The 12,184-nt window shown below is 40.5% G+C and overlaps 2 protein-coding genes across 2 annotated transcripts in view; one reads left to right on the top strand and one right to left on the bottom strand.

Annotated features, from left to right (window-relative positions):
• The first annotated feature begins 139 nt into the window (after positions 1 to 139).
• opn3 (opsin 3) lies at positions 140 to 8,598 on the top strand. Its single transcript, XM_085368900.1, has 4 exons — positions 140 to 488; positions 2,340 to 2,659; positions 7,538 to 7,789; positions 8,323 to 8,598. Exons 1-4 carry the CDS (start codon positions 170 to 172, stop codon positions 8,596 to 8,598), a joined length of 1,167 nt encoding a protein of 388 aa, XP_085225026.1. The 5' UTR covers positions 140 to 169.
• Positions 8,599 to 9,472: 874 nt separating this feature from the next.
• kmo (kynurenine 3-monooxygenase) overlaps positions 9,473 to 12,184 on the bottom strand; it is a 36,369-nt gene continuing 33,657 nt past the window's right edge. The window contains exons 14-15 of the mRNA XM_085368899.1: positions 12,102 to 12,161; positions 9,473 to 10,747 (exon numbers count right to left, since the gene is read on the bottom strand). Of these exons, the coding sequence (XP_085225025.1) occupies positions 10,601 to 10,747; positions 12,102 to 12,161 (207 nt within the window). The 3' untranslated portion in view covers positions 9,473 to 10,600. The remainder of the gene's footprint in view (positions 10,748 to 12,101; positions 12,162 to 12,184) is intronic.

The following is a 12,184-nucleotide window of genomic DNA, read 5'->3' on the forward strand; positions in this document are numbered from 1 at the left end:
CTGACTAGTCACTGGTATATTGACCTAGTTTCAGCAAACAGCAGTCTCAGGTTGGCTTTTGAATTAGCGGCGCGCGAGGAGCCGGTGTGGGAGCGCCGACGAGCGCACAGCCTCTCGTGCCCAGAGACGCGCGCAGCACAATGCTGGAAACCAAGTTTCCATCCGCGAAATGAATCTCCCTAACGAAACCAGAGCCGGGAGAAGTACAGAACATTACATTTTCGCACTTGGCACCTACAAACTTCTCGCTTTTACCATTGGGACTATCGGAGTATTCGGCTTTTGCAATAACGTCTTTGTCATAATACTCTACTGTAGGTTCAAAAGACTCCGGACGCCTACCAATTTGCTGCTGGTCAACATAAGTTTGAGTGATTTTCTAGTTTCTGTCATCGGAATAAACTTTACCTTCGCTTCGTGCGTTAAAGGCGGATGGATTTGGAGCCAGTCGACGTGCATCTGGGACGGCTTCAGCAACAGCTTATTTGGTGAGAGGAGAAAAAAATAAAGTAATTTAATCGTTTATGCTAGCATGTGTTAACATTTAATAATAGTTTTTATTAAAATAATTTACAAATATAATTCTTTAACCCTGTTACATTTTTGTGTGTCTCGCACTATATGCAAGGAAATAGCGGCTCAGTGTAAATAGGCAGAAGGCGGAGAGAAGCTCATTAATAACAAAGAATGCACTACGAAGGCATGAAGGACGTTATCAGTAACATAAATCTAAATATAATTGGTTTTTTTTTTTTAAAAATTTTTCAAATGACACATTATCTACGAGTTCTTGTGAAAATTTCCTCTCTTCAATTGTATTAAAATACAGAGTAATATCTAGCTGCTATGCTGAGCTTTATATTGTGTATTTTTTTCTTCCTGTATTTATACTTGCATCATACAGTGAGGAATCTTTTGACACCTCCCTGCGCCTGCCCTTCTATGTTAGCAAAAGTGTCCATTTATTTCCAGCATAAGTCTATTCATCTGGGAAGTGTGAATAAACATTGAGGGTCATTGTCTGGGTCCCACCAGCGTAGGAATTAGAGCTCAGAAGGACTCATGTGTGGTAATGAGCTCATTAGTGATAGCCTCCAAGTCTTCTTCTTTTATTTTTTTTTTCTCCCGCTTCAGCAAATGAAACCCAGCGAACCAGCTGGACTTCTGTCATCCTGCTGTCCTTTAAGTGACATTGTCTTCTTTCCACATATTCCAAAGGGCACACTTGCCCGCCTGTGTCTGGTGTGCAGCACTGCAGCAGTGGTTGTGGCTTGCAATGTACATGTCACAGGAGAATTCAGAACCAAAAGGCATACAAAGATAGTGTTGATATAACAGTTTATATAAGATGAAGTCTTTCGTGAATAAAGTGGCATTGAAGAGAGAAGATGCTGCGTTCTGTCTCTTTGGCCCTTAGATAACCTCCCTCCCCCCCTTGTCAAAAGGGGGGGAAAGGATTCTGTGTGATATTTGATATGTGAAAAACTCAAGGTCATACAGGTTGTCATGGCTTGAGTGGGTGTGAGCACTGCAAATCCAGAGAACCTGCTTACACTGAGCATACTGTTACAATTGAGGTATATAAAGATAACCCCCTTGGCTTGACAGTACGTGTGCCCTCCAATAATCCATGCACAAATAAGATGTCTTCTTTGCACATTACTTTAAGTGTGACTCAGTAACTGACACACAAAGGGCCACAGGAGCTGCAGCAGTAAGCCCTGGCTGTTCTGTCCAAGCACATCCTTCCTTCAGCTGGTTTGCTGTGGCTCAAACTTAGCGCATACTATATAACGTCTCCCTTTGTAATCTGTGCATCCACCTATTGATGCTGTATCTGTCTCATTCGTATGTAACAAAAGAATAATAAACCTATCTGAGCTTACATAACTGGCTATACATGTATATAGGTTAGGGGAGGGTGTATGATGAAGTTTGAATAAAAATATTTTCCCTGGCATATTGACCTAATTTCAGCAAAGTTATCGTAGATGCTATACCAGGGCTTTAAGAGGTGCTCTTAAGATTGCATGCTTATAAGTAAAATGATGCACAGGAGGAACAAAAGAGCGACAGCTATGCACACAAGACACTTCAGTACGTGTGGTAAAAGCAGGCTGTGTAATGCAGATGCGGGTCCTAAAGGTGTGTGTGCGTAGGAGTCAAGAGCCTCTTTCTGTGCATCTTCACAGGGTTTTGCACCAAAATGATTGAATGTGATGTCCAGACACAAGATGTTCAGATTTGTGTTTACACTGAGTGCGATGTACACTCAACCCAGACACGCTGAGTAGCCACTGACCCAAATCCTGCTGTTGTCTCTCTCCCTTTGCTGCCAGGCATCGTTTCCATCATGACTCTGGCGGCCCTGGCTTATGAGCGCTATATCCGGGTGGTCCATGCACAGGTGGTGGACTTCCCCTGGGCATGGCGAGCCATCGCCCACATCTGGCTCTACTCCCTGGCCTGGACAGGTGCTCCCCTGCTCGGGTGGAACCGCTACACTCTAGAGATCCACAGGCTGGGCTGCTCTCTGGACTGGACCTCGAAGGACCCAAACGATGCCTCATTCATCCTCTTATTCCTCTTGGCATGTTTCTTTGTGCCTGTTGGTGTCATGATCTACTGCTATGGGAACATCCTGTATACAGTGCAAAGGGTAAGGAATAAAAAGGATTGTTTGGGGTTTTTTTATTGCTTGCTTCTCTTAGAAACAATAAGATTAATAAACTGAATGAACAACATGGGATTGTAAATGAAGGCTAGCCTATCAAAACATTAACCACGACGGTCAAAACTTATGGTACACATCCCCACAAAAATACATCTCTATTCAAATATTAACCCCCATTTCAGATGCTTATCGATTTATTGATGTAGAGTTTTGTACGTTGTTATTTCTCACTTCCAGAATAGTAGACTTCAGTTTTAAGATTTTGCACAAAACACATTTTTAGTTTTGGGTCATACTCCTGAAACATCTTTTTTGTGCTGTAACTTGAATTTTCACTGCTGTTTTCTTCCCTTGTCTTATAACTGACAGCTCAACTGTGCAAGCATGTACAATAAAAGTGAGACATCAGAGAACAATACAAAAACAAAACTCCAGCTCTTATACCCGACAACAAATTCCAGTGTGTAAACACACTCCAGCTGCTTTGAGTGCTAACACCTCAGTTCATGTAACACTTGAAGTGTCGCTGTCTTTCAGCTTACACATGAATTAGCACTGATGTGTCGCAGGACTTCCACTTCAGCTGACTTTGAGGTCAGTTCATCACATGCAGCGAAAGAACATTTCAGCGTTTTATACCAACTTACAAAGGATATTTCAGTGTCATCACTTGATCTCCAAATTGACGAATCAATTGTTTAAAAGAAGAGAAAAAAGTGGAACTAAAAAGAAAAAGCTAGAGGAACAACAGCTTACCTAAGCAGAAACCGCTTAAGTTAACTGGCAACAGGTAAAAAACATGACTGGGTATAAAAACACCATCTTAGGCTATGTCCACACTAGCCCGGATAGATTTGAAAACTGCATTTTCGTCTGAAAACGCTCCGCGTCCAACTATCGTTTTCAGTCGTTTTCACAGAGTTGTGCGTCCAGATTGAAACGGACGAAAACGCTTATGCTCCAGTACTGCGCATGCATGAAACGCAAGACGATTCGACCTGACTGATTTCTGTCTGCCGCTTATTTACTTTCTGGCTCTTTGAAACGTCGCGGCAAAATGTCGAGGAAAAGCGCCGAGTTTTTTAAATGGACTAACAATGAGGTGGAGTTGTTGCTGCGAGTAACACAAAAGTACAAAGTTGCAAAAGCGAATGAGAATTTAAAAATCTGAAGAAAAGCTATCTGAAGCATGTACAGACTGATATTAATCTTTAATAGGGCTGTCAAAATTGAGAGCAAACAAAACAACTGCTGTATAATGGCCCTCCGCTATCTTTGTTTAATTGGTCACATGACTAAAATGTGTCATCGTTTTCAAAAAGGCTCCGGGTTCGTTGTCCACACTGCAACGTGAAAACGGCGTTTTCAAATGCATCTGCTTTGGAGAGCGTTTTCAAAACACTGTGTTTTCCTTGACCAAAACACCGTCCCGGTGTGGACGGAAGGCCAAAACAGAGAGAAAAAGATGCATTTTCATTTGAAAACGTTGAAATGTTCTGTCATGTAAATTGTTACATGGGCTCAGGAACAGTTCCAGAAATCATTATCTGTGAACATTTCACCATGCTATCCTCAAGTGCAGATTAAAGCTCTGTCATGCAAAGAAGAAGCCATATGTGAACATGATCCAGAAATGCTGCTGTTTATTCTGCCCTAAATTTAATTTCAAATAGACTAAGGCAAAATGGAAAATTGTTCCGTGGTCAAGCAACCTTAAAATCTGACATTATTTTTGGAAAACATGGAAACTGTTTTCAAAAAAGCATAAAGAGGGGAGCGTCCCTCAGTGCTTAGTTTAAAAGCCTGCCTCTGGTGTTATGGGGGTACATTAGGGAGTATTGAATTAGGAGCTTGCAGATCTGGAAACACCACGAATGCTGTATCTACAGGTTTCAGAGCAACACCCAGATTACATCTTTTTCAGAGAAGGCCTTGCTTATTTTAGAAAGACAATGCCAAAACACATACTGCAGATATTACAACAGCATAGCTTTGTAGTAGAAGATACTGAACTGAACTCTGCAGACTTTACACCAATAGAACGAATGATACGCCAAACATATTCAATCAGTATCAGCTTCTATAGCAGCTGATAAATAAAAAAAAGTAATAAAGACAGGGGAAAACCATGTTATGAGTCTTGGCATTGCATTGTTTGTCTACCAGAGAGCACTCTGCGACTTCACTGTTGGAAACATAACCAATATTAGGGAAATCTGTTTATGTACTTACTTTGTAAGTATTGGCTGATATATTGGAATATCACTAAATATTTGTGTAGTTTCAGCTGAGGGGTTGCATTGAGTGAAATCTAATTTAAAAGACATCTGACAATTTAAAAATTTTAGTTTGTTTAAAACAGAACAACAGTCATGTGGCTCCACCTCACAGTCCATCACACTTCACAGGTTATTGTAATGTGTGGAATGGATTGTAGATTGACACTTTGCCATGGTATAAGCTCACTGGGCCTTTAGTCGAATGCTCTAAAAATGGTCGGCATTTACAAACTGATTGGCGAATGGAACAGGAAGTCTTAGTCAAGAAGCCACAACAAACAAGTCGTCACTTCCAGACGCTAAGTAAGCATACTAGTCAATAGCTTCTCAAATTGTTAGTAACTCAGTTACTGTTGCAAAAGTTTTGTTTTGTTTTTTTATCTCTTTGCATGATTATTTTATACCTTTAGCCAGAGATTGAAAATGCAGACTCTGCGACATTCATTTCACACCCTTTTCATTAACGGCTGTTTTATCATTACATTCCTCTCTGCCTTTGGGACCTGTCCTGTATGCTAGAACTCATCCAGAAAACTCACTATTGTGCTTCTTAGAAGCATTGCCTTAAATTCTTGTGGCAAAGGACAAGTGACATGAGTTCAGTTTATTTTAATAATGTCACGAAAAAATACTTTGTCTGTGAAGGAATCTGCAGTCATCATTCAAGAGATGACTGCTGAAGTGACACAGCACATTTTGTAATGAAACATGTAAATGAGAAAGGGACTAACTGATTTCCAAGCCTTCCTGCATCAGTTTCCTTTCTTAAATATGCACAATCATGCAGGAAGTGTGAGCTGCTGCGTTCTTGGAGCACCTCAGAGGCCTGGTTGGATTTGTCACATGTCACAGTATTTTGGGAACATCTTCAAAGAGGAATAACTCAGTACCCTGCAGACTATTTCTGGTTTGATACGAGAGCAGCTGGTCGGCTTTGCTACAGAAAGAAAATCTTATTATAGATATGTGAAGGCCTGGAGAAACAATAGAATTTAAGCTTGCAAAAGGTTGTGGATTAATAAGAAAAAGAGCATAAAGAGCACAAATTGTAAAGTCATAAGTATTGTATTCACGTCTACGTTCAGCTGCTGTGTTCTTTTTTGAGCGAGTCTAGAGAATAGCTATATTGTTTATCATCACATCTCTTTAGCTGAAGGGTAGGTTTGATCTGCAGTGTCGTGAACCCAGCCTGTTACCAAGGCATTATCATGTTTTCACAACTTTTACGATGTTACCAACATCTTAAGATACAACTCTCAAGAGGAGAAGAGAGATAAAACTGGAAATTAATGTAATCTATCTTATTGTAACCAGTAAACTAGCCTGACAGCTGTAGAGCTTTGGTGGGTTTAAATATAAAAAGAAATAAAACAAATAGAGAGAACTCCCAATGAAAATGAAAACTAACTTTCTGTTTTTTAACTATCCTTCCATCCATCCATGTGGCTGCTAAACCAATAAATTTACCACAAGAGACACAGAACCGGGATGTTCACTCCAAATAACAGTCGTCCTGACACAGAGCTTAAATTGATTTAATCTGAGTCGAGAGCTGGACTCGACAGCTGTCCAATCACCATCTTAGTGATGGCAGCCAGGAGAGAGAGTGTGTCATGTCTTAGAATCAGAGGCCAATCATAACATGGGGAGCACACACTGTGCTTGCACAAAAGCTAGTGGTTAAACTATAAAGTCACAAGCTAAAGTTGTACAATGATTAACAGGCAAAGAGCTCAAAATGACTACACATTTATTGATTTCTACTTAAATGCTGCCCAAACAGTAAATTACACTAAATATTTCAGTGCAGGGAAACTGGATTGAATGTGCACAGAATCGCAGTGTTAGAAAGAAAGACATTGCAAAGGTTTGATTCTGAGACGAGAATGAAATCCACATTGTCCACGTGCTCTGTCTGTCTAAAGGCAGTTGAAGATACTTCTTGGATAGCAAAATAACATCTTACCAATATTTGTTTCCCGAAGAATGTTAACTCCTGCAGATTAATTTGTTCTGGTATATGTTTTGACGTTGACTATATGGATGTACACAAGCAGTTCCTGCAAAGTTAGCAGGAGGGGAGGTTTGTTGTACAAATCCTACCAGCAAGAGGGTTAGGTTCACAAAGTCTGTTGCCATGGTAACTGACCGTCTCTTTGACTAAGCCTGCTTCCTGGAACAGGCCCCAAGATGAAACACAGGCAAAAGCCCTTAGGATGATAAAAAATAAAGCAAAGGAAAACGGAATAAAAACCACTGAAATGTGACTATGGAAGTAGAAGAGCTGCTGAGGGAACAAGACAGACAGGGGAGAATGGGGAGATCAATAATATAGCACAGGTTGATATATATCCCAGAGTTGAGAAATTACTTTGGTGTAGCAGGTAGAAATTAGGATTAATCCCCCCCCAAATAACATAAAATTGTCTTAGATAAGTAGAATAAACTAATGAGGCTAAGCAAAAAAACAAAATCAAAGACTGTGACATAAATTTACTTTATGACAAAGTGTCACTGTAACTTGTTTGCTTGATAAAGAAATATCCCATCATGTCAGCATCCTGCTCTGTCCTGTTTCTTATAGCTGCGCTCTCTCCAAGACCTCCAAACGGTTCAAATCATCAAGATTTTGCGTTATGAGAAGAAAGTCGCCGTGATGTTTCTCCTGATGATAACCTGCTTCCTGGTTTGTTGGACACCCTACGCTGTCGTCTCCATGATGGAGGCCTTCGGCAGGAAGAGCATGGTCTCGCCCACTCTGGCCATCATCCCATCATTCTTTGCCAAGTCGAGCACGGCGTACAACCCCCTCATTTACGTCTTTATGAGCAGAAAGGTTTGTAATCAAATTATTTTTCTTTTCTTTTTTTTAATGTTTGGGGTGAGGCTACCTCTCCAGCACCAATCTCTTTGTGTTGCTGCTCGAAAATCAGCCCAGGTTAGGCTTCTGTCTAGAATACATGATATATTTCACTTGAGAGTTCTGAATAGCCGCTTGCTGTGTAGTTTGTCATCCCTCCCCCGGAGTAACCACAGCTGACCCATAATTAAATATGGACAAACACAACAAATCAATAGCATCTCAATGTGAGGGGACGGTTTCGTCTCCTCTTGTGTAACTGCAGCTTTAAGTAGCAAATTGCAGGAATATCTTCCCACAAAATGTCACTATTTTAAAAATATTTTTCCATTCCTTAATATGGTGAGCATAAAAATTTATTTTATTTTGTATGTCAGAGTGAAATGGTCTGGACCACTAGTCTTGGTTTGCTGGCTAGAGGCTGATCTCTTGTGTGTTTGACATACTAATGAGTGAAGAAAGGAGGCTGTTGTTAAATACCAGCCTTTGCTTCTGTTTCTCTTCCACAGTTCCGCCGCTGTTTGCTGCAGCTGCTCTGCTCTCGGATCTCTTGGCTGCAGCGCAACCTCAAAGAGCGCCCCCTGGCTCCGAGCGAGCGTCCCATCCGACCGATCGTTGTGTCCAGTATGTGCAGCAGCACCAAGGCGCGACCCAAGAAGAGGGTGACCTTCAATTCCTCCTCAATCGTCTTCATCATCACCAGCGATGACTTCCAGCACCTGGATGTGACCTCCAAGGCTGGAAACTCCACGCAGTTTAATGTTATCCAAGTGAGGCCACTGTGAGCCAAAAACACCGGACTTCTCACCCCACCACTCCGTATGCCTTAGAACCTAACATGCAACTCCAAGCCAAAACAATCCTGTCTGACCTCCCTGGCTGTTTCTGTGTCCACACGTGGTAACAGCCTGGTTACAGCTTCATGTATAAACCCAACTGTAAGCCCAAGTTCTCAAATAAACCAGTTTGAGTAGTATGAAAGTTTGACATCCTCATCTAACATCGGCTGTTGTGATATAAGTAACTTAATGTAGTAGTGGTGGTATTTTTCTCACACGCATTTGTCAGATATGCCATACAGTATATGTGACAGCTGTAGGACTTTGTTGAGTATATGAAAGGCAGTTGAGGACCTGAGTTTGGCTTAACATGTGGTAGCATTTTCATTTTTTGGTTGGTACCCAACTGTGTATAATGGAATACAAGCCTTAGATTCTTAGCCATAACCCATAATGCACAAACTGACATTACTGTGTATGGATTCAATAAAGAGACCCTATTTTAAGCTATCTAGCCTGTTTACTTAAGCTCATCTTATTTTAATGTAAATATCAAGTGTGACAAGATCAGTCACTGTGAAATTACACTTGGTAGATTTGTATGTATTAGGACGATGGGAGTAGCCCTACTTGAAGACTAAGAGGAAATGAGACTAAGACCTTAGTGACACACTCCTTTCATTTCCTCCTGAGCTGTCAGCTATGAATAGATTTAATGAATGGTTTTCCTTAGCTGATAAAAACCCTTTTAACTGTGGATGTGAGAACGAGTGAGAGGGATTTTGTCTTTTTAGACAGTTGGAAAACTGGGACTTGGTTGATTTCTTACTGTATTTTCACTATGAAGCATATGTTATAATAAAGACTGGAAACAGAAAAAAAACTTGCCTAGCTGTGTCCATAGGTGACAAAACTGGAAATTTAACATTTATGCTTTTTGCCAGAGAGTGAAAATGATCAATGAGTTTCATGAAGGGTAAATAAAAGTCCTTAAAACCAGTCATCTTCACTTGTTTTATATAGATTATAGCCTGGTGAGCATAGCAGCACATTCGAAGTGGACAAACCAGCCAAACTCCAAGCCCAAACAGAGGAAATACTACATTGCCGGTTGGTCAGAAGTACATATGTAAAATTGTATCTTTGTTACCAGCAGGCTGTTGTAAAAATTTCTTTAGTTAAATCTACAAAAAAGATAAACAGATAAAATCAAAGATAACACAGTCTGACAGGCAGAAAATACCTATCACATCTCAGAGTGGTGTGAAGTGTCTTTAAAAAAGTGGAGGGCTGGCAGATCTAAACCTATACTGCAGGTGAACAGCGTTTGATAGTCATATCCTTAATAAATAGGAAACTTTCACCTTTCTTGAAGCAGTGTGACACGATCTTGACAGACCACAGAACAAAACATCCAAAGAGTTGTACACAATTCTGTTGTCTATATTTGCATTTATGTTTTAGCATGTTTCAATAAATCACTGCACCTATTTCCCTGCACCTATATAAAGAAATAAGGGTTGGCTCAATATATTTGCACAGTAATGTATGTATAAGTGAAACATTGCAAAAACATAATGCAGCTTTAAAAACAAAAACAAATCCCAGATTTTGCGTGAAGTAAATGTCACTGGGCCCAGTGGAGACAAAGAAAAATAGCTGACATCATTCTTGTGTAAAAACAGTAAAAACTTCTACACACACCTAAAACTGACCCTGTGTTCTTGAATTAAACTTGCTTAATAATTAAAACAGCAGTGTTCTGCTCACCGCTGCTGATCATTATCGGTTTAACACTAATGAAACGATGTAAGTCGTTCTGATCAATCACTAAGTCCTTGAAGTGAGGGCAGCCATTATTGGAGTAATTTGCCATTGCTGGAGTTATAGCTGTGAATTAGATAATTTAGTCAAAATCTAATTAATATTTGGGCGCCTCTAAATTCTTTTCTAGTGTTTAACTCTAAGTCTGTACACCTGTCTGTCAGATCAGTCATGATGCCTGTGCTCAGAGCGTCCTGAGAGCCACAAGCCTGTCCCACATTTTCTCAGCAGAGACGATGAGCTTGTTGATATCTGGAGGATTTTTAATGAGCAGGTAGGAACCACCAAGAACAGCCCCCACAGCACTGAGCAGCAGGCCACGGTTTATCACCTGTGAAGAAATGAATAGATAATTAGTTTGAATTCAGTTATTTGCTTCACAAATCACACAAAGGTTGGTAAATTGCTTCCAGTTTCATGAACATTAGTATCCCAAACATAGCTGCAAAGAAAACACCCAGGCTTTGTTTCCCTGGAGATCCATGGCAGTATGTGACAGGGGTGTGGTCTCTGGCTCTGCTGCAGTGGAGGGATGGTGCAGCGGGCTTGAGGGGCAGTGCCAGCGAGGCTGAGGGTGGAAGGGATTTAATTAATGAACGCTCCTCTTTTTATAGTGACGCTGAGGACCAGAGATGAGGTGCAGAGATGTGCGGAGACTGGAGTTATTGAGGTGCCAACCAGCAAACTCTGTGGCTGAGCTGCCCGGAGGAAAGCATCTAGCTTTTGAAACACTGTACAAATAAAACTGTTGCAATATATGCAAAATGCTCAGATTTCAGCCATTCTTACCTGGCCTGTTAGACAAACTGATAACATGACATTACATCTAAACATGGCACCATTGTATATGTACATACATAACTTAATGTCAACATGATCCCTGTTAGGTAGAGACATAACAATGGTTCCTTGAGTTATGTTATAACTGAATGATTTGTAGGTCATTTATTGTCATAGGGTTAATAAACAACATGTGTTTGTTTCAAAAATTTAAAGTAAATTAAATAATTTGACACCTTTTTAAAATCTTTTTTCTATGTAATTACAATATAATAAAACTTTATTGATCCTGAAGGTTGACCGCGAAGGAAATTGGGTAATTGTTGTAGTTCAGTTGCTTACCTAAAGTGAAGTAATCCCTTCACCCAATCAATGACCTTGCTGTTACTGACACTTTTATAATACATCCTTACACTTCACTGCCACCCTGTCTCTGACCTATATTTTTACCTGTCATTCCATATTCAGTATCACGCCATATTATCGTGTTAACTGTAATGCTTCAGAGATAATATTTCTTTTCTTTCTCCCATGAAGGTCATTTCACCCTTTGCCCAAACAGCCCTACGGGTTGAATCAATTTACAGGGGAGGCTGTGAAAATCCCGGCTGTCCAACTGTCTATTAGAGCAGAAGCCGCCAGCACAGGCAAATCAGACAGTTCAACACAGAGCCAAGGACTAACAGCCTTATCTACAGCCCAGCGAGAGAAACCACAAACGCGTACGGCCGTGATGTGTGTTAAATGGAGAACTGTTTACTCAAGAGTCGCAGCCACCTTTAGTGCTGCTTCTGATAACACTGTCACTTTGCTAATTACAGTGCTTAGCTGTTCAAAGGTACGAAAAGTCCCATCAAAATTAAATTGCATTCATGTGTAGTGCACATTTTTTCCAAGTATTTTACTTTGTTTTGCCAGTGCCACCGCTTGACTGCTTCGTGGTATCTGGTCCTAGTGAAAGTGACCTAGAGACAAGAAAACAGAAAGA

The sequence above is a fragment of the Diplotaxodon limnothrissa genome, linkage group LG13 (assembly GCF_057381915.1).
Source record: "Diplotaxodon limnothrissa isolate DT_005_m linkage group LG13, D_limnothrissa_male_GT1.1, whole genome shotgun sequence".
Classification (NCBI taxonomy): domain Eukaryota; kingdom Metazoa; phylum Chordata; class Actinopteri; order Cichliformes; family Cichlidae; genus Diplotaxodon; species Diplotaxodon limnothrissa.

Bases quoted from the DNA above. Each gene is read 5' to 3' on its own strand.
- opn3 (XM_085368900.1), top strand. From the start codon at position 170: ATGAATCTCCCTAACGAAACCAGAGCCGGGAGAAGTACAGAACATTAC. The intron at 489-2,339 runs GTGAGAGGAGAA...CTTTGCTGCCAG, and splicing joins CTTCAGCAACAGCTTATTTG to GCATCGTTTCCATCATGACT. The intron at 7,790-8,322 runs GTTTGTAATCAA...TCTCTTCCACAG, and splicing joins ACGTCTTTATGAGCAGAAAG to TTCCGCCGCTGTTTGCTGCA.